This window comes from Cygnus olor, chromosome 2, assembly GCF_009769625.2.
Source record: "Cygnus olor isolate bCygOlo1 chromosome 2, bCygOlo1.pri.v2, whole genome shotgun sequence".
NCBI classification, from domain to species: domain Eukaryota; kingdom Metazoa; phylum Chordata; class Aves; order Anseriformes; family Anatidae; genus Cygnus; species Cygnus olor.
In genome coordinates, this window is record NC_049170.1 from 131169791 (window position 1) to 131196151 (window position 26361).

Sequence of the window (26361 nt, forward strand, 5' to 3'; positions counted from 1 at the left end):
ACAGAACTAAAGCTTTTAACCTCCCCCTGCTGTGATAGTTTATCATTATGGATTCCATTTCAACATAGTGAGCTGAAAAAGGTGCACAGATGAAGTGGGATACAATTTACTTTTACACAGCTAATACATTGCTAATTATACCCAAGTAAATATTGAAACAGAAATTTCTGACAACATTAATCATTACTCTCTTTTAAATGTGCTTTGCTGGAGGACTTTTAAGAACTGTAATCACAATTTCAAGTATAATGAGGCATAAATAAAAGGAGTTTTTACTATTTTTATCTTTCAGTAGCGATGTGAAAATAATAAGCATTTTTTTAGCTGTTTGCCTACTTGAGGCCAATGCTAACATTCAGTAATATGGAGGTTTCTGTCATTAATAACAAATAAAGTCATCATAGACTTGAATTAACTTTTTGTTGTTGTTGCTCAGGGAAAGCTATAGAAAATAGAAAATCTCTCCAGAGGCTTTCTGTATAGCTGTATAGAAAACCTACAGAGATCTCAACCTGCCTGTTCATTGTGAAAGCTGGAAAAGAATGACTTTCTTAAACAAGAAAATTTTGCCATAGCTATGTATGCTAGCCCCAAGCTAGGACCTCTTGTCCATGTTGCAGCTACCTGCTGCTGTCAGCCTTCCCTGGCCAGTCCCTCTCCTACCTCCTTAAGATGGAACACCCCATGCATTCCCCAAGTGATTCTTCATTCCCACATCGACACATTCCCTCAGCTGGGGCTCTCCTTCTGCAGCTGTTTGTCCTCAGCCAAACTCCCCACTGCCAGGAACAATATTTAGAGGTTTTATTTTCTCCAAAGGGGAATTTGCAGCTGAGGATAGTGGGAGGGAGAGCAGACCTCTTTCCATCACCACGTAGGTCAGAGGGGAGGAAAGTTATATCCTTCTGATTCCATGCTAGAGTAACTTGGTTATGTTAAGCCACCCTGGCTTGTAGCAAAAGTGCGTTGCTCCTGGACATCTCTCTCCTCTGGCTAGTAGGATGCAGAGCACCCTGGAGCCTGACCCGTTGCCTGTGCAGATGTGCTAACACCGGGCATGTTTTGGATGGCATGTTCCAGCAGGGCATCTCCAGCTGTATTATAGGGAGGGCAAGAAAATCTTGTCCTGAGAGCAGCTGAGGCGATCCTTGACATAAATAGTGAACTGTTAGCCTGTAATGCTTTGGCATTACTTTATCTCCCTGCCGCTACCTTCCTGGGCAAGGCCACAAATACAGAGAAACTTTTTCTAGAATGCAGCACATAGACCTGTGAGAGAGTGAAATAAGGGGATGAGTTACCTATCCACACTAGAACAGCTTCTGAAAAAGTCTTCATATATGCTGTGCTATACAGTTTATTGGCAATGCAGACATCTGGTAAAGCTCCTTCACATCGTCACAAGAAGTTTGGAAGTAAAATAGTTCTCAGTGGGCTTCTGTTCTCTTTGGAAAATAAAACAGTAGCATCTCTAAGATGATAAAGAGCTGCTCATTTGTGTCGGGGTTTGTGGCCCAAGGGCTGTCGTATCTGCATACAGATTGATGCATGCATACCCTGAAGGTTATCTAGTAGTTTTAAAAAAGGCTTCAAAATGCCATGTCCTAATTTATGACAGCAAAACTCCAGGGGAAATGACTACAGCCTTAAGTACAGTATAATCTAATATTTTGTACAGCTTCGGTAAATCAAAGAGACTTTTTTTTTTTTTATATATAATTCAGATTCAAGTTCTTGTGATAAATACCACAATCTTTCAATACACTTAAGCTGACAAGGAGGGAATGTCAATGCTGCTGGCACAAAAGTCCTGCTTCAAATTTCTTGTCAAGACACAGACACACAGAGAGCAAGTACTCCAGGTATAATTCTTCTGAGTAATTATCAGATATGGTCTTGATTGTATTAAACATTAATTAGGGCCAGCAGAAGGAGAATGGAAGGGAGTGGAAAGGGAACGTTGCGTATAAAAAAGTAACTGTGGACCTTAGGGTGTTTCCCTGGCTCTGGCTGCCATCTAGTGTTTTGTCAGGCACGGTGAAGCACAGCTTAGTTTGAGACTGCGTGAATCTTCTCTGAGCCTGAACTCCATTCGTGTACGCAGATAGGATAAATAGTACAGATCCACCTCTCCAAGGGACAGCAGAGGAGGAAGATTTAACACAGCAAGTGAAGGAAGAGCTTCTATGACATTAGTTGCCAAGTATTTAAGGTAGCATCACTTCCTCTGAGTTAGCTGCCTTACATGATTGCAGTCATGGTTTGACTGAGCTAAGGCCAGACATACCAAAACGTAAACTTTGATCTTTCACTGCTTAAAAACAGGGCAGGTTTCTATTCTTCACTACTGCTGTTGTGCAGTAGTTGCTGTTGCATTTTGTGCTTCTTTTCCTCTTACTTAAATGGGAGTACCAATGGCCTGATTCCTAACTGAAGAAATGTTGGTGTAGAAAAAAAAAATAGTGCAAAATTCTTGACCACTACTGTGCAAACCAAGTGCAAGTATGACACACAATGTGCAGCCTCAACTTAATGTAGTAGTAGCATTCATCGGCATAAGCATTAAGCTTCTGGAACAGGATGGACATACACCATCATTTTTAGCATCTTACCAGCCTTAATTGTGGTAGGAAATGATTTCTGCTCTACCGTGGGAGACAACCATCTTCCTCCAACAGGCATGAGTTTGTAGCTCTTTAATACAATGGCACAATGTTCTTTCAGCAGAGCATGCTCCTCCAGTTTGTTTGTTCTGGAGGCTGCACATGGCTTTGAAGTGTGGCAGCTTTTGTTTGCCGTGTTGTTGCAGCAGGCAGACAGCAGACAGCGGGCGCAGAGGACATTTCCGAAGCTCCTGCTGATCTGAAGCCACAGAACTGTGCGTGAAGATTGTGCAAACTGAGGAGTGATGTGACAGACTGCATTCACCGTCACTTCTGGTGCAGGACAGGCACTAAGCCAGAAGCTGAATGGATTATGTTGTCCTGGAGATGTGGCTGGCTCTGGCAGAGGCTCTTGAGGCGTCACATCACCAACAATAACCTTCTGATGCCTGGAGCTTGCACAAACAATGGAAGCCATGCCACCTGCCGTAAATCCAATGGCAATGTGCTGCTGGAGAGTTGCGTGTCAGCACTGTAACAGCAGGATCAGACTTGTGAAGCAATTACTTCACTCACAGGTAATGAATAGAGCTGAATTAGCAGCTGTGTTTGAGAGGATGGGAAGAAGTTCAGGAAAAGAAAGAGATCTCCTGTACTTAAGTTGCTTCATACTGAGTTCACAGGTTGACATTTTGTGTCTGGTCAGAGTGTCTATCTAGGTCAGCCGTAGGCATTAGACTCTGCAGAAGCTCTGCAAAACCATAGCTTTTGGTCACAGATATTAGGAATAATGATCCATATTTGATTTGTTAGTGAAGGGAAAAAAGTGGTTCTTCGGAGCTGCTTAACAGGACTGGAAAAAAGCCTGAAGCATCTTTCGCTTTGGCAACATTTTACACTGGGAAAAGCTCTGAAGGATTAAATTTACCAGAACTCCCTGCTTTGAAGAAGCAGAGAAGCTCTGTGGTTTGTCGTAGACAATTATCACAATCTCCCCCTCTACTCTGGTCTTGTGAGATGCCCACCTGGAGTGCCGTGCTCAGCTCTGGGGCCCCAGTGTAAGGACATGAACATGTTGGAGCACCTCTCCTATGAAGACAGGCTGTGAGAGCTGGGGTTTACCCTAGACAAGAGAAGACTCTGGGGAGACCTTACAGCGGCCTTCCAGTACCTAAAGGGGGCCTACAGGAAAGCTGGGGAGGGGCTCTGTGTCAGGGGGTGTAGTGATAGGACAAGGGGGAATGGCTTTAAACTAAAAGAGGGGGGACTTAGACTAGATATAGGGAAGAAATTCTTCACTCAGAGGGTGGTGAGGCACTGGCACAGGCTGCCCAGAAGCTGTGGATGCCCCATCCCTGGAGGTGCTCAAGGCCAGGTTGGATGGGGCTTTGGGCAACCTGGTCTGGTGGGAGGTGTCCCTGCCCATGGCAGGGGAGGTTGGAACCAAATGATCTTTAAAGTCCCTTCCAACCCAAACCATTCTATGATTCTATACATGGTGACTGGCTTTCCTTTCTGATTGATACGAATTGCTCAGCAAAAGCTACCTTGTAGGTATATAACCTTATATTAAATTATATTTTTAAACGATTACCAATTTCAAAATTATTAACTTTGTCACTCTTTCAGAACAAAATAGGTGCTTTATTGTTTTGCAGATTCTGGGAATACCTCATATATAATATCTCAAAAGCATTTTGATTACACAGTGATCATAACTTCTCCACATTACTACAACTTTTGTCAAAATTGCACACTAGCACAGATCTAAAAAGATAATGCCTCTACACAACTACATTCAGGTGTCCTTTCATGTGACTAAAAGAAGTGGTCACATTAGATGAAGACTTATTTGAGAGAATTACAATTTACCAAAGTAGCAAACAGGGATTTCTGATCCCCCTGTAAGGGAGATTGAAATTAAAAAGAAAGCAGACAATTCATAAAAGTTGACTTTTATGGAGTCCATAAATAAATAAATAGATTGATTACGTTGAAGACCAGGGTAGAGTGAGAAAGCAAAGATTGAAAATGGCACTTCAAAAATTCTCCCTCAAAGAGCATTAGGAAAGCTAATGATGAGAAAGCTACATGCTTCAACCAGCTGAGGGCCTCAGAAACGAATCATAAGCAACGTATCTGCAAAGTTTGAGCTCTGAGGACTGACATCATTACTGTTATCTCATAGGAAGATGTTGGAATAGCCTCCCTAAAAACCTAGTGCAGGTGTATACACAACCCCACTTCTGTAAAGGCTCCACAGCTTATGATCTTTGTGCATCAGAGCCTAAGAAGAGGAATTCAGAGCAATCTTTAAGCCCACAAGACCAGCTTGTTGGGACCCTGCACCAAACTACAAGTCATACTTTTCTTCCTAGTAGCTGGTATGGTGCTGCGTTCTGGATTTCAGAAGAGAATGCTGATAACACCCTGATCTTTTAGTTGTTGCTGAGCAGCGCTTACACAGACCCAAGGACTGGCTTCTCACACTGCCCTGCCAGTGAGGAGGCTGGGGGTGCACGAGGAGCTGGGAGGGGACACAGCCAGGGCAGCAGACGCCAACTGGCCACAGGGGTGTCCCATAACATATGGTGACATGCTGAACAATGAAACCGAGAATGAGGGCCACTGCTTAGGATCTAACAGGACATCAGTCAGCAGGTGGATAACAACTGCATTACACATCAGTTGTTCAGTGTATTTCTTTAGCATGATTATTTTCCCTTTCATTGTTGTTCTAGTGAACTGACTTTATCCAACACATAAGTTCTACCTTTTTACTTCTCAATTCTCTCCCCAACCCCCATGTGAGCAAACAGCTGCATGGGGCTTAGCTGCTTGCTGGGTTAAACCACATCACCACCTCATTTTTCTTCTCATTTATTTTTTTTTTTAAGGTATGCCTCCATTTCACAAATTATTAGTTTAAAAAAAAAAGTTCTGCAGGATTTGCTCTACCACAGAAACGGTATAATAAACATACTTCAAGAAATAATGATGATCCCACATCATTTACAGCAATAAAGTTACAGTGAAACGTTCAAGCAGTTCCTTTTCTTGTCAAATAGGTACTTTTAAAAGTAAAATTAAGGTGTGTTTTTTTTGACAAGACCTTCAAGTATCAGGCAATTGCTGATCTCATTCATATTAATAAATTGGCATTAGATACTATTTCAAATTAAATATTTCTGCAAAATCTGCAAGAAAAAAATCAACACATATAGGAGACTCAAATTTACAACAATAGAGCCGTTGGAACTTACAAGACAGAGAACATTTTCCAAAATAAAAATAGTGGGACAGCAGTACAAAAAGCCAGGTTTTCTAAAGCATTGCTGTGATTTCACTGGACCATCACTATAAGATAATTTTCTTTTGGAAACCTCAGACACAAAAATCAGTCTAAAAATTGAGCTAAGTTAAATAATTTTTAAAGTGCATTAAAAAACCAGTAGACTGATATTTTTAAATACAAAAATGAAAAGAATCAATTTTAGAAGTTTAGAACAATGAACATAAAGTATTAAATTACTAACACCTCTAGATTTATAAACACTTTAGGTTTATATACACTTCTTTTGTGCCTGTACACAATGGAAACCTGATACTGCTTGGTCACTGCTTTTATAACTTACAAAAAGATGTAAAAAACCTGGACTATTGACTTACTTTTTGCCAGATGAGTTGCTGCAAATTCTCTTGAACTTTAAGGATTCCTTACGTTTTTAAACACATTCATCCATGGAGAAACCCAAACAAGAATAATGACTGTTATAACTGCCAAGAATAAGCTGATTTCAAAGGCCAAATGCAAATCATACTTCATCGTAATTTGGAGGAAGTCCATTTGTCGAGAGGAGATATGCTCTGAACTTATTCCTGGGAGAATCCTGTGGTTTTTGGCACAATATTATTTTTCCAACTGTAACGAATTTGCAAGTATACTGGCCACATACGAGGCAGAAGAATATATTGCGTTTATCTACCATAAGAAAGGCAGAACAATGACTACTAAAACAAAGACAGGCAACAAAGGCTTTAAATTAAGAGTCAAAACTACACGCAACTAAAAAGGTCTGGAAACGCGTGAACTACCTCTAGAAAATACATAACAACACTGATAACACTGAAGAAAGCAACAAACAGGAGAAGGAGGGATAGAGACTGGAAAACAGTACTGCCTTGATCTTTTTGGGTTCGGGGTCAGGTGTCATTACGTGGTGTTTAGCCAGTGAATTTTGTTTTGTCACTTATGGAACTATACATCAGAGTTTCTTGCTATGTCTTCCAGTGTAGTATAAAACTTGAAAATTGTAGCTTTATCTATATGTTTCTTTTCATAACTCTATGTGTGATTGTGATGTGAAATAGAATACCTAGCAATAAAAGCTTACTTAGATGTTGGTCCAATCTCAAAACACTACTTCACAGTCACATCATGAACTACCAGTACTGAAAGACTACCGTCTATTTATCTACCTTTTTATCAGGTTTAAGGTGTAGAACAGCCACCACGTAACAGAGACAACCATTGCATAATTACATTTAAGGCATAGTTTTGGTATTCAATTAGTTGCATCATCCCTTTTCAGAGGAATTATTTGAAGTGCTTTGGCTATTCTCTCAGCAATAGCTCGACTACTTGCTGCAATTATTCTTCGAGACATCAAGTCAAACGGTCCACCTAAAAATAAAAACAAGCAAAGTAACTATCTTATGGCTGGAGAAAAATTAGAAGTTGGTAAGAAAATAAGCATTAAAAAAAACATGAATGATTCAGGACCAAGTTCTGCTCCTGGATAAAAATGCATTTAACTCTACAGATACAGCATATGAACTATATTTAAATTTTCTTCATTGTGTGTTTACTGCCTTTTTCTTCCAGGTACTTAGCCAAGAGGGTAAAGGTTGCATTGCAGATTAAGAAAATTAAATTGACTCTCTCCATTAACTGGATGAGAACTCTGTTCAGTAGTGGTAACTCAGAGGACTGAAAAACCTCTCTGCCATTTCAGCTATCTTTTGCTCCAAATTAGCTATTTAAAAGGATGACAGAGTATCATGCATTCCCCTGTATTTACCTGATACATCTAGGAGCACACCACCTGCTTCAGTAATAATGATTCCAGCCCCTGCCATATCCCAGCAGTGAATCCCCATTTCATAATAGGCATCAGCTCCACCCGTTGCCACAAGGCACATGTTCACAGCTGCTGTACCAACAGCTCTAATCCTAAAGGAAACATAGTTGGTTTTTAGTTGAGAACAGTTTGTAAGAAAGTCACAATGTCTGTGTACACAGCACAGAGAACACAAAAGCATCATACACAAATGAATTGAGAGAGAGAAAGCGTGATGGAATGCTGCAGTGAAGCAAGTATGTGCAACTAAATTCCCAATTATTTTTTTAGTAGCTTGAACAGCTCTGTGAGTATAGAAAATTTCTGGAAGTAACATTTATAAATTTCATTAAATAATTTGGTTTACAGTGAAAATATATTTTGAATAATTTCTTAACCTAAAAAAAAATATTATGGAAGATATCTACCCATGAAACAGTAAGAGATACTGTACTTTACTTTTTGAATACAAGAATTCAAGTAGCATGTATATTGTTCTCAAACTGCAAAAGCAGTTACTTCAGTTTTTCTGGAGATGGTCAGTAAGCATCTCTGACTTGCAAAATACACTAACAGCAGTAATCACAAAAAATAAATTACATAGTATAAATTCAGTCTGGATAGCGATCAAAGCATTTTTGGTGTTCCAAATACCAATTTCTTTTGGAAATGTTGATGTAATTAATAACTGGCTTGTACAAATAATTATAATTTAATTACCAGTAAAATTTACATTAAAATGTAACTGTACAGCTTCTTGCTGCAACTTTCTAAGCAACTTAAATTGACTTTAATCTATTTACTCTTTAGAAGTAAAATACCAAAGTTGAACTGAAAACACACCTAAAATACATTCCCTACTTACAATTTAGCATATATTCTTTAATGACATCAGAAAGCTTTCTGAAAGTACAAAGCATCCAAATGTTAGATGTCAAAACAAGAATCCTGAGAATCTCAGCATAAAACTACAATTGCTTTTAGATTAGAAATGAGAGTAGAAACGTGGTCGAACAACAGAAAACCGTCTACTGAAATCACCTTTGTACAAAATAATTTGTGGAAATATAGGCTTCAGCTTATCCGTAAAAGAGCAAACGGAATACATTGAAGTAAGACCAGTTTGTAGCTAATTTAAATTACTTCAACAAATTCAAAAAATTGGTACAGCACTGAAAGACAAAAGGGAGATCTACTTTTGTCTTCTATATTAAAAAATTCAAAAATTACTATCATTACTACAGGGAAAGGGAACTAGAACTTAATACAGCTGCTTTAATCTAACTTAGCTGCTCCAGTTTTACTCCATGTGTCTTTCTCAAAAGAATGCGTAGAATTTTTTTTAACCTACAAAATACAATACTTTTTACTCCTACAAACCCAAACATGCTTCAATTCTCACTACTATCTGATTGTTAGGGTTTTCTTATCTATGTCCCAGTCTGAAAAAAGTTGCAACACACTTGGATAGTTTCTCTGCAGAAGCTACTAGACAATAACATTTAGATCACATTTCACTTTTATGTTATATGGAATGTAACTGACCCATCCTAAAAATGCCAGTATATAGCACTATCAGTAAAGATCAAAAATAAACAGTATCTTACCCATGAATAGGAATACTGAGAAGTCTTTCCATGTTAGAAAGAATTATTTTTATAGTCTCTGGATCACGATTAGATCCCAATTCTGTTACTAAAAGGGATTTTGTAATGTCTGGAAAAGAAATAAAACCTCACTTTTCCAACAGTACAACTTAGATACCTAATTACAGTTATTATGCAAGTTGAATTTGAACAGAGTTTACCTCATTGCTCTCTTATACAACTAAATAACAGTAAGGTATTTTAGTGTTAATATTCCATATACTGGATGTAAGTATCTTTTCTTGCAGGGACAATGGCAGGATAAAATAAAATAAAGCCAACAAAGCTTGAGATTGTTCAACTGAGTATATCTATTAATTTATGTCACTTACTGAATTAAATTCTACTGCTAGAAAAATTGTAACAGTTTTCAGATTTTTAAAAGCCTCCCATTTTACATGTGGATTTTGTTTTGCATAGGGTATAGTATACTAGAGTGATACTGATTTACACCCATGCTAGTTCACACCTGGAAGAAGTCAAATTTTTTTTGATAGATTTGTTACAGTTTCTAAAGAACAAATGGAGAGGGATTACAGACATATAGGGAATAAAATAAATAATAAAAAAAACACAGACACACAAGGAATAAAATCTTCAACTCCTGAGTGCTGATCTTGCAAAGATCATAAGCACATTAAATGCATAAAAGAGAACATAAAAGCCGTTTCTGAAACCTGAACAACCCATAGTCATAAAAGCCTATCTTTGCAAAGAAAAACATGGATATATTCCAGTTTTTTAGCACAAGCCCTAAAGTGTGGACGCATCACTTTCAAAATAAATTGAATTATTATAAAAAAACTACTTTGTTCCACTTACCTTCTTGGCCTGATACTTGCAGTTTCTGACCATTGCAAAATGCACCTTTTCCTTTTCTGGCAGTATACATCTTGTCTTCTACACAACTATACACAATTCCAAACTCTATCTGCAAAATAAAGATACCTTAAGGTTGGTGTTTTTTTCCCCCTCTTTTCTTCCTATTTACTATGAAAATACAAACCTTAGTAATAACTAGAAACAATAAATTATTCGGTTTTGTTTGATCAGATAAAAAGTAATAAAAAGTATACCTTTTTGTTTACAACAAAGCCAATTGAAACTGCCACAAATGGAAACCTACAAAACAAAACATTTCACTAATTTATAGTGAGATACTATACTTCTTTAATTACCATGCTTATGCTTAACAAAAATGATGTTCACTTAAATGTAACATATTTGAAAAAGAAACACGAGAAACGTAAGAAATACTGGTTTTCTGGGATTTGCACCATTTACTACAAAAATAGACCCAACAACACTATTTACCACTGCAAATACCAACTTTTCCACCCACTGAAGTTAGGCATGTTACATCTGGGCTTAGGGACTGTCACTATTTTACAGCCAAAGAACACAAGGAAGCCTCTATGCTACTAACAGTTGTTTTCAGAGGGAACAAACTGTCTGGCCAAAATGGTTTCATCAGAATAAGCAAGTCATCTCCCCTTCCTCCCCCCTCCATCAAAGCAATACAGAAGATATTGAAATGTGAAGCGAGAATGCAGAAGAAAGAGGGAAGGCGGTACAAGTGTATACAACATACTGGGCTGCATCCCAGTTTTGCTAAGTCTTTTAACGATCAACCAATTTTTAAATTTTATTTATTTTACAATTTACAGTTCTAAAGAATTTGCTTTAATTAACCTCTGCAAAAATTACAGACTTAAGTTCTTTTCTTGCAGCTTGTTAAACATGTTATTTAGCAGGATTCAAGAGCTGTTTAAAGCTGTGGCCCAGATAGTAACAGTCGTTTCAAAACTAGAATCAAGTGTGTTCAGAAAAGCTCACCGGTGCCAAAATGTATCATGTTTCAAAGATGAGGGAATAGGCAATTGTCATTACCCTAAAAGTACCATCATCACCCTGATGAAAAATACCACTAGGCAGTCACTGGTGATAATTCTGCTTTCTTTCATGGCAGCAGATCATAGATCTCAGTGAATTTGAGATTTGTTAGAAATCAGCACTGGGAGCTGTTAGTGCCTTTCACCAAAACCTCTCTGAAGACATAACCCAGAATTCTGACTCATGCTGCTTTACTTTTAAAAATCTGTCCATTTATCTTTGACGCCTGTGCCAGCACAGTACAGGCCTCACATGGAATTTCTGCTCTTGGTTACAGTGAGACTACCATAACCGTTACAGAATTACAAAGATGATAATGAGAGGTTTGCCCAATGTGTCTCAGTAAATTCCAACAACAATTTGTAACCATTAAGAGTTGCACAGTATCTCTTTTAAAACTATTTAGAAGTGAAAAAGCCTTACTTTCCTGAAATTGAAGAAAGAAAACAGTTTATCAGTTAAGCAGCTAACACATCTTCAGCAGCTAACATAAAAAAGAAAGGTAAACCTGTGTACGAAGTTGGTAGTTCCATCAATAGGGTCTATAATCCATGTGGGGTTATCTGTTAAAATGCTGCCCTCCCCAGCAGCAACAGATTCTTCTCCGATGAAGCTGAAGTAGCAAATTCATTAAAAAGATACAAAGAAATTGTTTTAAAAGTCTGAATCACAGTATTGTCCTTGAAATTAAAATTCTTAAAGTGAGATGGAGGTTTTTGCACCATCAGTGCAATATGTAAGAAGTTGAGAAATGCAGAACTTAGCTGGAAAGCATCAACTGCATCTGATCAAGCTTGCATTGAAATTTATCATGTCAGAAATGAACCCCAAATATGGGGAAATAAACATTATGTGTTAATATCCCTTACCAGAATTTACCATTAAGAACACTGAAGTTTTCATATTTTTTCCAGTAATGACATCATTCATTTTTGGCTAGAACACTTGCATCTATTTATACCTCTCAGTTTATTCGTACCATAAAGCATGGGTTTTTGCCTGTATTTTAACTGAAGAAAGCTACTGTGGTCAGGTACTGTTGGTTAGACCGCTGCTGTAACTGCTAGTCTGATTTCAACCCAAATACGACAGGAAGTTATAAAGTCTCAGAACTGTTTATTTTTACAAGTGCTATGAAAAAAGGTAACTTGGTAAAGGTATGAATTCCAAATCAGAGCTCTTCCTGAATGAGGGAATAGTGCACGATTAAACTAAAATATTTTAAAATGTTTATGAATGTCATAGAAGCTTATTTCATGGTCATTACGCACATCTGTATGCTTACACTGATTTGGTCAGGTTACTGACATCTTTCATCACTTTAGTTCTTCTAGCCCTATACATATTATGTTTCACATATACTGATACATTAAGAAAATTTCCAGGAAAATGCAAGAAAAATTAGCAAGTCTGGTTAAAAAAATAATACAGAAATTAGTATTTTGTAGAACAGACTCCCAGTTACGCAGAATCAGAAGAGCCTGCGTTCTTTCAGGGACACTTGATGTTCTTACACTATAGGAGATTTGCCAGAGGTGCACCCAGTACCACGGAAGCCATCCAGCTTAGACAATGAATGCATGCTAGTTTCAACAACAAACAAGAAATTTGGTACCCTGGGGCCACCCTTGATTCTCCAACACAAACGATCAAGAAGTTATTTACAGCTGGCTCAGTCTGATGGGTCTTTCAGCACAAGCCTTGAGCAGGACTAAACTTACATCACTAGACTCCGTGGAGGCCCTGTTTTGTTACTACAGCTCTCTAACTTAATGATAAAATTAGTGAGCAATTAATTTAGAAGAATTTGGGAAAAACTACTTCTTTAAAACACTCAATGTACTAAGACTAAGGGAGATTTCTATAATTTTCCAGCATGACAATGACAATGAAATTTTACCAAGCAAAGTCTAAGTTTTCCATTTTGTCACCTCTTCAACACTAACAAAAGTGTACTACTGATGAGAAGCCGTACCTGTGAGAAGGATACTTTTCTTTTATCAAAGAAATAATGAAGCTTTCTACTTTTTGATCAGTTTCAGTCACTAGATCTACAGATGAACTTTTAGTCATAATGGATTTTTCTTCTTTGAGTGCTCCACAGATTATCTGTTAACAAATGGGGAGAAGGAAAAAAAAAAAGCTTTCTTCATTAACAGTACGGAAAATTAGTTTGCACAAGAATTTAAGCATCATTTTTACCATAACATTCTATACTACACATACAAAACACAAACAGTGACAAAACCTGGATTTAATTGCAGGAGCTGTGACTCATCATTGCATTTTTCTCCAGTCCCTATTCCGCACAAACTTTTACATGACCTTTACAATGGTACATGAAATTGAGCTTTATTTTATTAGGACAAGTGGTGAATTTACAAACTTAAGTACCACAGTGTTGAATGAAACACTTAGGACTGAGCTTATGTCATGCATTTTTAACTAGGCCTTGCATTTACGATCTTAAAATTGTCAGAATCAGCTTGAATAAGTATCCATGCCTCACAGCCCACAAAATTATTTTACTGTAACTTAGAAAGTTTTTCTGGAGGAAGACTTTAATGGGACAACATTCTGCAGAGTTTACACCTGCAGGGGACAGAATTAATATATGTGCCATCTCCTCTGGCTGCAAACAGATGTACCAAACAGAACCACCACGAATAACTAAACATTTGCTAACCACTCTTACGACAAGGGTCTGTTGAAACGTGCAAGCTTTTTCTTGTTCTAAGCCATCTTAGATTGAGAAACAGTACAGTACTGCCACCATAAGAGATACTTCTTTCTTGCAGATGCAAAGCAGTCTTCATAAAGAGAAAACAATATGATATCTTGTGCCAACAGAACAAGACACCGCTGTGTAAAGTTGACTGAGGTGCTCACAAAAAAGACTGTCAACAGCTTTTAGGTGCTCAAAAGGTAAGGGGGACAGGTATGGCTTAAGGGAAAAAACAGATGCTCTTTGTTTACCCCTATTCAGAAACCTTTTTTTTTTTTTTTAAAATATGTATTTAAGAAATAAAAGATACTCCTTAGCCTTTATCAGACTGGTCCAAAGGAAGATGCAAAGTTGTCTTCTTGAATTAACCAAGCTGAAAACATGAAAGATAATCTTGAACTTGAATATCATTGAACAATTGTTTGTTTTTTTTTTAAAAAGAAAAAACTCCTCAGAAGAATATCTCAACAACAAAGCTCACTCAAAAGCTACATACATAGCTTCAATAAATAACATTAGTAGTTATACATAGTTTGTCCTTACCTCCCCAGCTTTTCTTGCTAAAGTAACTGCATAATCCATACATTCTTGCCAAGGATCCGCCATGTTTTCCTTGATGGATAGCCTACCAAAAGGACATATTCACACAAAAATTAGTATGACTTTAAATATATATATATTTTTTAATAAATTCCACTTCTTTTACTCCCCCTGTTCTGGACTGCAATGTTTTCTCCTGACTGGAATACAGAAGTCTGTTCTAGTCTTCACCCTAGAAAAATTAATTTCAAAAGTATGAAAACTTTTGTCTAAGTTACACAATGTTTTCTACGCTTTGTGATTATAAAGGTATAACATAAAAACATTATCAAGTACAGAACCTCAGTCTCAAAAGACAGATGTATATACAGGATTCTACATTTAGATACTGACCTCAATGCATATGAATGCTTTGCAAAGTAAGTGTGGTTACAGACAAGCACATTTTTAGATACAGTATACAACCCAGGGTCTGTTTGTTTAAAAATAGAATCTTCACTGTAATTTACTACAAGACTGTTGACATACAGCTTGGTCTATTTTTAAGTATGGTTTAAATGAATTTATCTATCCTAAATTAGAAGGGAACAACCCCCCAATTTATTTTTTGATGTTTATTCTGCTATGCTTTTAGGGTTTTATTCCAAACACAAATATGAAACGGTTTTGATTCTACATAAAAATGCAGCATCTCACAGTCATTCTAAAGTATCGTCTGTATTCTCGAGTATTATTAAATAATACAAGCTACCAATATTTAATTTATGCATGTCTATTTGGCAGAAACCATGTGAAATACAAATCAGCATATCATACATTATGTCTGACACACCCACCACAGAACCACAAGTTCATTCAATGCCACAACGGTATTCTGAACTTTGCAGGTTTGTTTCCTTTTTGCAACCTAGCCCTTTCGTAAGCCTTCCAGATAACTTCCTACTTGAGTGGTTTCATCTTTGAGATGGGATGACCCGGACAATAGTTGTGTAACTCGCTGCAGACGTGCTCATAAAAAACAGCACTGGGAAGCGTCAAAAAAAATGAAATGCAATCACCACAACCCATGAGCCCCCAGTACAACCATCCTGATCTAGACACCCTTGCTTCTTTTAGTCTTGGTCCTAAGCACCTGGAGAAGGCAAAACCAACCAAACAGATAGTTACAAAATGCAAACAGGAGGATGGTTCCACTGCATCGATAATGCACTTAAATCACACGGGGGCATCCCTGCCAGTGACAGGGGGCTAGAACTAGCTGATTTTTAAGGTCCCTTCCAAACCAACTGCATGGCTCCACACAGCCCTCTAAACACAGGGTCTGTCGCGACAGGCACCCTCGAGTGCCTTCACACCCAGCACCACAGCCTCACGCACCGGAGGGAAAATAGTCATTTACACGTAAAAACTTGTCAGAACAGCAAGCCTACACACAGTCTAACTAAACATCGACACTTGCAGTTACAAAAAGAAGCGTATTTTCTCCCAGCTCACTCTCGCCCCGTGACCGCTGTGTCCCGCAAGCTCAGACCCGCACGGAGGGCGGAGGTGCGGCGGCGGAGCAGCCACGGGTCCCAGCAGGGCACAGGGCACCGGCACCCAGCCGCCCCGAAGGCTCACAGGGCTCCGAAAGGCTCCGAAGGGTCCCACCGGGCCGGCAGGGCTGGAAGCGAAAAGCGCCGCTCAGCCGCAGGGGCGGCAGCGCGCCCACAAAATGGCGGCCGGGGGGCTCGTGGCTCACCTGGCCTGGCAGCGCGCCCCGAAATGGCGGCCGGGGGAGTCGGGGCTCACCGCACCTCAGGGCACCTCCGCTCCCTGTCAGCGCGCTGCCGGGGCAGCACTGCGCATGCGCGCACGGCGGAGCCGGGGCTAGTCCTTCCCCTACACGGCGGGAGCCGCGTTCTGCTGCGCATGCGCGGTGGGGGAGCGGGACCTGCCCTGAGGCGGGTGTGAGGAGGGGCGCGGTGCCCGCCGCTGGGGCGGTGCGAGTCACAGTAACTGCAAAGAGCTGAGTCAGCCAGTTGCCTGCGGGGCTTGTTCTTCTTCCTTACGTCTTGCTTTTTCCCTAAAAGCCGTGAAACGGCCTCTTTTGCTTCCTCACTGGCTCCCCCTGCTGCCAGGTCTGGTGGTCAGGTTAACATCAAACCAGCAAACTGAAAGACCACTAGTACTGTACATTTCTAAAACGCACAGTAAATACTAACTTATTTTCCAGAAAAATAGCTTTCAAACAATGATTTTTTTTAAAAAAAATTGCAGTTCAAAGTCTGCATTTTCACAGTGACTATAATAAAAGTGGTATAGAGGCGAAAACAAAGATCATCGCTTTCTGTTGTAAGGTTGCATGAACACAGTCTCATTTTTCCGTGAAGTCTTTCGACCCTGTTGTCCTTCATCAAGTAAAGATAAAACAATGAGGTGTTCTTTTCACAGAATCACCGGATCATACAATCACAGGATGGTTTGGGTTGCAAGGGACCTTGATCTCATCTGCTTCTAACCCCCCTGCCATGGGCAGGGACACCTCCCACCAGACCAGGTTGCCATAATGGCCCTAGTCACTTCACCTTTCTATGTTTCATCCTTCCCATTTTGTAAACAGGCATAGTCATAGAGAACTTTATCAGTATATAACAGTCTTTAAAGAACTGCACAAATACCTTTCTTTTTTTTTTTGTAACTATTTTGCACATCATTCTCTGCAAGATTATAGTAAAACCACAGAGCCAACTCAAAGAGTTACTTTGGCTGTGATTCAGCTTTTGTTGAGACAAGCTTCCAAACAAGCGTCAGTACACACTATAGAGAACTGCAGCAGTATTTTTAAAGTGGCTTTTTTTTTTTTAAGCATTAATGGCATACTGACCATCACAGCAAGTTTTACGAGCTCCATAAGGGTGTTTCAGAATCTGCATTGATACAGAAATCACCATAATTAAAACAAAAATGCTTGAAATTATCTCCTTGTGAGTTTAGGAATTTACCTAATCCATATCACAGCAAAATGGTAATTTCCATTCCACATGAAAGAAAATCTTGTTGTTCACGCAAGAGACTGCTAAGAGAATTGAGCTGCAGGGCTATGTATTTTTACGTGACATCTGATAAGCAAGATGAACAGAGGTGATCTGTTGACAAAAGTCTTCACACCAGACAGATCACACTCCAGGGCACACACATTTGTGTCTTTCTAAAAGACACGCAAAAGGAAAGTGATGCAAATAAAAGTATGAGAGGTAATTTTCTGCTTTCTCAGTGTGATGTGGTATTGTTTGCTTTGGCATTGCCCTGCTGATCTAACAGGTAATGTACCCAAGCAGAGTTTAAAAATAAATTTAGGTCTTTCCAAACTTTGTTCTGTATGTCACCAATACATGCAAGGAGATTTTGTGTGTGAAATGGCACAAGGCCTGGATATGCGACCAACAGCACCCTCAGTGGTATAACATTTGCAAAGCCCAGACCTGCATTCGCTAAAAGTATATAGCTAAATAACAAACAACAAGCTTGATGTTCATCTATTTAACTTTGAGCAAAAGTACTGTTAATTATAAATTCATTAAATATTTTTCTTGACAAATTTGTTTGCTCAACTGAGTAATTTTGAGTAGATCCTCAGTATAGATAATGTATGCAAAGTGTTTTACATCTTATTTATTAATTTTCAAGCAAGAGCTAGTGATGTAAAACTGGGAGGAGTAGCTGGTACTCCAGAGGGCTGTGCTGCCATTCACAGGGACCTGAACAGGCTGGAGAGTTGGGCAGTGAGGAACCTCCTCAAGTTAACCAAGGCAAGTGGGTCCTTCACCTAGGGAAAAATAAGCCCATGAACTAGTATAGGCTGGGGGCTGATCTGTTGGAAAGTGCTGCATTCCCAACTAAATGAAATCTGTTCTTGCAGATTTAGAAAAGATGCTGCAAGAGTGTAATATGTTTCCTTCCTTCGCAGAACCAACACACTCTTTTACAGAAACCAACATACTCTTTCAAAGAACCAACATACTGTAAGTTTCCATTTTCACTATTTGTTTTTAATATACACTTTTCCCATAATTTACACAAATATAAATAAAAATTTAGGAAAATATTATTGACATCTTACAGTTAAATAAAGCGCAAATTTATTCTAGATAGTATCTGTAGTATTAGTTAATATAATAACTAATATTCCTTTTAGGACATAGCTCTTCTGCCAGTTATGCAACTGAGGAATTGATGGGACCTGTGTCTTCACAAGTGAGGACATATTCTGGCATACTAGTGATTTAAAAGGAAAATGGCCTTGGTTTTAATACCAGAATTCTTAAAAAAAATTTTGTTGTCTGCAATAATTTACTAATTAACTTAAGTATGACTCTGTATCTTCTATAAATAGAACATCATTATCAAGATACTCCAAAATTATATTTCCACCATTGAATAATGGACATTCTTTATCAGATAGCCATTTTTCCAATGTGTCCTCAAATGGCAAGGCTTCTCCAGAGGTAGTATGGCATAACCTCAATTTCTGCAAGACACATAACGCAGAAATTAACATCAGGATTTGCCTAAGATGCAAGAAGTGGAGGAAGAGGGAAGAAGGGTTAAAAAAAGAAAAAAACAACCTGGAAAATGTTTATCATCATCACTGATTTACCTGGGCTGTTGATCTGTTGTTGTCATTTTTAAGGCTTGCTAAGGAAGCTGCGAAGTCTACTACTTTGCCAATACTCCACTTACTGCAAAAGAACATGGGCTTGCTTTTCTCTCTGTTTCCCTTTGGTAAAAATACTTGAAAGTAAATTCTTTCCGTCTAGAAAAACATAAAAAATTACGCAAAACAAAAGTTACAGAAGAAACACATAACTACAGACATATGCATTTTTCAGTTAAAGGTAAATTTCAACCCCCAAATTCTAAACTTTAGTTGTTCTATTCCATCAGGACAAAGGCCCCATTCCTATGCAGAACAGAAGAAATAGCTCAGAATGTCAAGTCCAATCTCCTCCAACTGCAGGCACATATATGATGGACAGTAAGTTCAGAAAATTGGAAAGAACGTCTTTCAGACTTCAAGAGGTATAGAGTATTATATACAGACAGATATGAAAAATGTCTGTCCTGTGTTTATTAGATAGAAGTGACTGCTTTGAAGACAAAAAGGTGAATTTAAACAGGCAGTGCTGGCTTCTGGCAGCAGTACAATCTGTCTCAATTTGGAATGCAAAGCCTATTAAAACAGAATAATTCATTGTTCTAGAAATGTCTGTTTCACAAATGAACACTTCAGTCAGGGCCACCTACTCATTTATCCTGTTTTTTATCCTTTTATCTACTAATAGTTCTTTCAATATCTGCTAGGCTGAACCATTTGTTTAAGAAATTTCAAGGGTAACCTATAAGAATGATTCTGAATGGGACCGGGACAACCCCTTCTTCAGGTTTATTTCTTCTTGACACTCATGCATAGACAAGTACAACTGGTATATCCATCAGTTGACTGCCCTTTATGAGTCCAAGCCAGACAGTATCAAACAAGCAAGTCTTATTTTTTAAGATTTTTGCCTTCCCTAGAAAAATATGGATCTAGCCTGCTCCCAGTTGTGTTCATAAAACTGAGAATGAATTTCAATCTGTGAATTTTCCCAAGAACTTAAGTGCTCTCCACACACAAAAATCTGTAACACTCAGGAATATTACAAAGGGGCAAGGGAAGCAGGACATGAATTTTCCTAAATTGTAAACAACCACAGCTTTTGAAACAGGTAGCACAGACATCCTATTACAGACACACGCTAACAACTCATCTGCTAACAGTGCCCTGGTACCTTCCTCCAGTTCTAAGGAGGATGAGACAGTCTCCCAGAGCTCACTGGAACATAATTCACAAAACTGCTCATTCTACTGTTGCACCCCTAAGATGGGACATGCCTCCTGGAATTTCTGTGCAATACTCAAGAGATTATCAGTCAATCAAGGACACACTAACTAACACTACTTTGCAGTATGGCCCTCCTGTTTTGAGCCAGTCAGTCTTGAAAAGGTATACCCGAAGGAAGCAATTAGCAGCAGAAAACTAATCGCAACAGAAGAGGTCAGAGAAAAGATGTATCCAGTATAGCCTGATTCTCCTGATCACAGAGTAAGAAAGGTCAGGAAGCACTGCTGGGGTCATGTGGTCCAAACCACGCTCAAAGTAGGCCAAATTTAAAGCTGGACCTAACTACAAATCAGGTTGCTTCAAGTCAGATTCAGTCAAGTTTTGAACATCCCAAAGATACCACGTATTTTCAGAGCAGCTTATTCAAAAGTCTGACCACCCACACTGCAAATGTTTTTCCTAGTATCTAATTGGAATTTCACATATTACAGCTTGTGCACATTGCCCTCTGTCCTTTCGTTGGGTGTACCTCCAAGAAACATTTATCAATCTTCACTATATAGTGATGAGAGAGCTAATGTGCCTAAGAGGCATTCCAGAAACTTCATATTAAAAAAAAAAATCTGTTAAACTGAAACAAGCTGGGCAACAGAAGACAGTAAAAAATGATAGCCAGAAGGAGTCTAGCAAGCAATTTAAATAGAGAGAGGTGCTGGAGGATAACAGGCTTATTTATCAGTGTTAAAATTATCACCGTTCTACATGGTTGAAGAATTAACATCCACATAAAAGAAAATTAATGAGAGAAATTAGCATATAGTAATTTCTGCTACACTTGTTAGAGCTTACTGGCTTTGGAATTAGGAAGCAACTTTTTAAATTTTCTTGTAAATACTAAGGGCAGATTTTTTTATTATGCTCCACAATGTTTGAAATGAATCACTCTCCCTCCAGCATACATTTATTTAAATGGCACTATCTGTGATGAGTGGTACAAGCAGGTCTTTGTATTATGTCATCTGCCTAAGTAGAATTATCTAATTTTTCAGGATGACAAAGTATAGAAAAGAGAAATTCATAAGAGGTCTCGGTAACTGAATAGCTGTAGTTGTTGTAAAAACAATTAAATGTACCTAACAATAAAATTATCATGTAGAATGTTTTCAATATTATAAATTTAACATAAGAGGCCTAAATTCGGTGTGCTCCAGCCCAACAGCATGGTCTAAAGTAATTTAAAATAGTTATTTTAAGAGAATGCCTAAGTAAAGATCTAAAGTGAAACTCTAGATGAAGGAATTAAGTTGTTTCCAAACCAAACATAATCCGCAAAAAAGATCTAAACACCACATTCAACTGGCCACTGTAGTGAAAAACACTAAGGAATCTCTGAAATACTTCAAGATTCAGAGAAGTTAAAGGCATAAGATATACATAAAGCAACTGTCAAGACCCTCTTCCAATACAAAGGCAGGAACAACTGACTTCAGATCCCTTCCTACCTCAACCAGAAACATAATAAATGTGGCTTCAATCTGAGCAGCAGAAATAAGAACGAAGCTTTGCAGAACGCAGAGCTCAGTTTAGTATGAGACAAGTTCAATCTGACTGGTACAGAGCTGTGCAAACTGTATCCTGTGTGAGTCAGAAGCCTCTCAGTACCCATCACAAAAAGTATCTCATGAAATGGGTTTGCTGTGTGGCAGGCAAACACGTTTCTGCTATAAAGGAATTTGTCCTGAATGCTCTGAACTCTACATACGTATCTTATAAAAGACATGAGACTAGTGAGATTGATTTTGGATGCCAGCCTGAGATCTATGTATAAATGACCAAGGGCTTAGAGAATTAAATCCAAAACCAAACTGAGGGAACTAGATGAAGAACCAGAAATTTAGAAAGCTTCTCTTTCCTTTGAGAAGTCAATCACTGAAAGCAAGTACAACTGACCTGAGGCAAGGATTTGTCCCCAGACGCGTGCATTTTCAGTTTCATTAATGCCACTTTTGCTGCTGTTTCACTGTTTTTTGCTCCTTTACGTTTTTTGCTTTTTGCTTCTTCATTTTTTTTAGAATCTGAGAACAATATTATTCCTGTTAGCATGAGTCACATTTCTCCTGAACATATTTTGGAGTAAGTCTATTGGGCCTCACTATATTTCTAAGGTGTCAACCCCTGTCATGCCCTCCTGAGGCCATGATATTAGGTACTCCCATTCAAGAATATCTGGAATGGCTACAGTCCTAACAGAACTCCTTTGCACAGAAAAGCAGATGAGCACCGGAACCAGGTAAACAGGTTGCAAAAGCCTATGCTTTCAATGTTTCTGTACCTGTGGCGATCATGGTATTCATATGGCAACAGGTTCAGGTCCTCCCTTCTACACTTAATACCTAATGTCCAGTTGTTCTCTTTCCTGCCCCAGATCTTGCTTAAAAGTACAAAACATTACATCACGGAGTCACATTTTTTTGCCAGTTTGGTTACATATGTATAAACTCAGCACACTGGCATGTGCACCCAATACAACTACATTATTTGCATATGAATTAATATGCAAATATAAATGACTAGCTACAATTATAGTACTTGGAGAACAAGAACAAGACAATCATTCTGAAACTAAGCCCCATTTAATCTTCAAAGACTCTCTTCCTAGACATCTGCTCATGCTGTCTTATGTGAGTCTTGATGAACAAATTACATGTTGACAGGGGAATTTAGGGCTGTTAAAACAAAGAACTGTCACCCTTTCTCTTCTTTTGGTCAAAGCTAGACCCTTACAGAAGGTCATGAGGCTTCTGAAGAAAATTCTAAGATATATATCCCATTGTACTTGCCTATAATATGTGTAACTAGCTGTTGGGTGGCAGCCATTCGGGGTTTTGGTGTGTCCAGTTTCTCACACTCATGGTCTGATTGATGCCGGTGTCTGTAAACAACAGTGAAAAATTTGTATTAATTTTTTCCCCTATGCATTAATGAACAAATATTTATGTTTAAACACTTTGTTTAAACCTAAACACCTTAGGCAAACACCTCACCTCAGGCAAAAATGTTTTTCACAGTAGGGACAGAGAACTGGTAAAAGCTCCTTTGCATTGCAGTCCTTATATGAGCATGGGTAAGATCTGTGCTGATCTGGTTTCACAGAATTGTTTCTTATATTCACCTAAGAATTAGCACAAAATATTCTGTCTAAATAAACAGCTATTACAGACAAATCACCACCACAGTGTCCCAAAAGAACTGTGCTTGCTCTCCATTCTATGGGATAAAGTAGTTCAGTAACTCTCTCCTACTTTTCTTGCCCTGGTTAAGTTTAGCTCAGATAGAAAAAGAACCATCCCCCTCCTCAAACTTAATTAAATTCTGACACACAGTAAAAGAGTACATTAATTTCTTAAGCTTGTCACATTCTAAGTTGAATAATTCATACTTATATACTGTGCATATAAGTCTAATAGCTAGTTAAGCTGCATGGAAATTTAAGGTAGTCATTTATTATTACATTACCTCAGAACACCCATGAGCATCCCGGCTCCTGTGCTCAAGGCTTAGTGGCAAAAGAAGAAAATACCACACCATTATCAACATTTCAAGAGGAAAAAAACATTTAAGTGTCTTAAGAGCCATCTGACAAGTTTTATCATGGCAACACAGTTAAATTTTCTTAGAATTTGTTCTAATCTATTGATTTCGCAACTTGAATGGATTGGTTATGCTATTCCTCATTATATAATTTATCTCTTAGGATTTCTGCCCCATGCCAACAAAGCATTTCAAAAGAATAAGGTCATTAGCATGCTTATGAATTCATCTCAAAGGAACTGAAATTCGTCCATTTTAATGGTTTTTGGATCACCTTCCACAGGATCAGAAATGCCTTCTAACATTTTAAAGAGACATTTCAGATCTGCTCTCAACTTTAGGCTGCTAATTTTAAGTGTAAATCACAGTGCAGGCTCTGATTTGAGACTGTGGAAGAAATTTAGGTTTTCTTCCTACACGGAAACAACAAAAGCAAAACAACCAAACACAAATCAGTACAAACCAGGCTCCCATACACAACTTCCATAATAAGTTATCTGTATTCTAGATATTCCCTCTGATTTCAAATCTCCACAACAGCCGCTTGGGAGCAAAGCTGCGAGGTCAGTAAACAAACTATTTTTTTAACTGAATGTATCTACATTGAATTACAGTATATTTCATACAACATTTAGGTCTAAAAAAAACTGCCACACTAAACTCTCAACAGGAAAACTCACCAAAAGACACCTGAACAGCCATCACATACAAAGGGGAGAAAATCTGAAAGAAGAAGAGGTTTGTATTAGTTGGGCATCATGGTTATTGTTTTGCTCATAGTTTTTAGTTTTTACATGGTTAACTTTTGCTTTACATGATTTACTTTTCCATGGGGCAGTTATCTTTACAAAGACACTTAGCAACTGCATCTACACAGTACTTAGGCTTTTGTAACACAGTTACACCACTAACTCCTCTAGTTAGTATTACTGAAAAATACACCAGGAGGTAAACTATATACATTCTGGAATTATGCTTTAAATTCCTAAAAAAGTGCTTCTTTCCCCCCTCCCAGTATCAAATTTAGAAACTAGAACATTTAGCTAGCCATCAGACAAACATTTATTACTTACACTAAAAACTTAATTTGTCTTGAGACCACTCAGAATACTGTTTACTGAATGCAGATGCACTGGACAATTTACATTTTTATTATATGGCTTGCCAACTGGAGAAGACACCAACCCTTCTAAAAGGCAGCATCTCCTCCATTTGATGGTCCTGATTGTCCTGCTCCTTCCTATCTTTTACACCATGCATACCGTTCTTGTGTATTTAAATTGCATGTAACTTCTTAAGTCTGCACATGTTCCCCATCTACTGTATTAACTGTTACAGATAAAACCACTTCACCATCTGCTGAACTCAGCCATGTCAACTACGACAACAAATGCCCACTTTTAGGCCATTACTCGAGTCTTCCATCCTTCAGTTTGAACTTGATGGACTGGCATACAACTGGACTACAAAGCTCGGGTCACAAAAACTTTGGTCACTTTATCTGTGAGACTGACTACCTGCCTCAGAAAACCTTCAATAGGAGTACTTTTGCTGCCCAGTTAAAAAACAAACAAACAAAGAAACCCAGCATTTTAGTGGTTACATTTTCATTAACATCATCTCCTGAAAGCAACGAAGGCTGGTGAGAGTGAAGAATGGAAAAAATGAGCAATAACGATTAGCAAAAATAGGGATTAAACAACTAGTGATGGCACTGAAATAGCAGGCAATGGCAATGTATCACGTAGGGCTGCTGCACGTTGTGCCAACAAGACCTGGCTTTGGGAAATCAACCCTAACAAATAAAACCGGATTTTTTAATTTATTTTTTTATTATGCAGCTTTTCTTGTCTTTTTGACTGTTCCTCTCAATAAAACCCCTCTCAGACCCGCTGCCCAGCAGCAAAACGACCTCTTGGCTGTATACCTGCCCACTACAAGCATTAACACCAGGAGCCAAGACACAGCACGAAAAAAAACCGCGAAACCCGTGTGAAAACCCCAAAACCAAGAGAAGCGAGGCCCGGAGCCAGCGCCGGAGACACCCCGACAGGGAACTCCCACATGGAGGCCCTCACAGCTGCTCCACTCCTCCCTCTGCCAGCAGGGGGAAGCCGTGCCGTGCCGTGCCGAGCCGAGCCATGCCATGCCGAGCCGAGCCACCCCAGCCACCCTTACCGAGCTGCCGGCAGCCCTCCGCCTGGCAGTGCCTCCCCACCTCCAGCTCCGCCATTTTCTTCCCGGATGGGCGGGCGGGGACAGGCGGGGCACTGCATGCAGACGGACCGGGTGTCCCCGCCCCGGGGCGGTGCTGCTACCGGCGCCGTTACCGGCCTCGGTCCCACCGCCTGCTCGTCCTTAACCCAGCCCCTAACCCGCC

The 26361-nt window shown here is 38.9% G+C and overlaps 2 protein-coding genes and 1 long non-coding RNA gene across 7 annotated transcripts; 1 reads left to right on the forward strand and 2 right to left on the reverse strand.

Moving 5' to 3' along the window:
- The first annotated feature begins 1966 nt into the window (after positions 1 to 1966).
- Positions 1967 to 22324, forward strand: LOC121064533. Its single transcript, XR_005816535.1, has 3 exons — positions 1967 to 3181; positions 18477 to 18531; positions 19454 to 22324. It is a non-coding gene; the product is annotated as an uncharacterized LOC121064533 (long non-coding RNA).
- Positions 5471 to 16407, reverse strand: IMPA1 (inositol monophosphatase 1). Of its 5 annotated transcripts, XM_040546155.1 has the most exons (10): positions 16269 to 16402; positions 14699 to 14759; positions 14531 to 14612; positions 13238 to 13371; positions 11771 to 11875; positions 10446 to 10491; positions 10192 to 10300; positions 9331 to 9439; positions 7685 to 7836; positions 5471 to 7287 (listed from the first exon to the last, which is right to left on the reverse strand). In XM_040546155.1, exons 3-10 carry the CDS (start codon positions 14591 to 14593, stop codon positions 7169 to 7171), a joined length of 837 nt encoding a protein of 278 aa, XP_040402089.1. In that variant the 5' UTR covers positions 14594 to 14612; positions 14699 to 14759; positions 16269 to 16402; the 3' UTR covers positions 5471 to 7168. The 5 variants fall into 5 exon arrangements, with proteins under 5 accessions (XP_040402089.1, XP_040402088.1, XP_040402092.1 ...); XM_040546154.1 differs by lacking the exon at positions 14699 to 14759 and having other exon boundaries at positions 16269 to 16407; XM_040546158.1 differs by lacking the exons at positions 14699 to 14759; positions 16269 to 16402 and adding an exon at positions 16022 to 16172.
- Positions 18548 to 26311, reverse strand: ZFAND1 (zinc finger AN1-type containing 1). The gene is made up of 8 exons (XM_040546169.1): positions 26160 to 26311; positions 24662 to 24704; positions 23907 to 23946; positions 23435 to 23562; positions 23231 to 23322; positions 22341 to 22465; positions 19167 to 19322; positions 18548 to 19037 (listed from the first exon to the last, which is right to left on the reverse strand). Exons 1-8 carry the CDS (start codon positions 26212 to 26214, stop codon positions 18867 to 18869), a joined length of 810 nt encoding a protein of 269 aa, XP_040402103.1. The 5' UTR covers positions 26215 to 26311; the 3' UTR covers positions 18548 to 18866.
- Between the last annotated feature and the right edge of the window lie 50 nt (positions 26312 to 26361).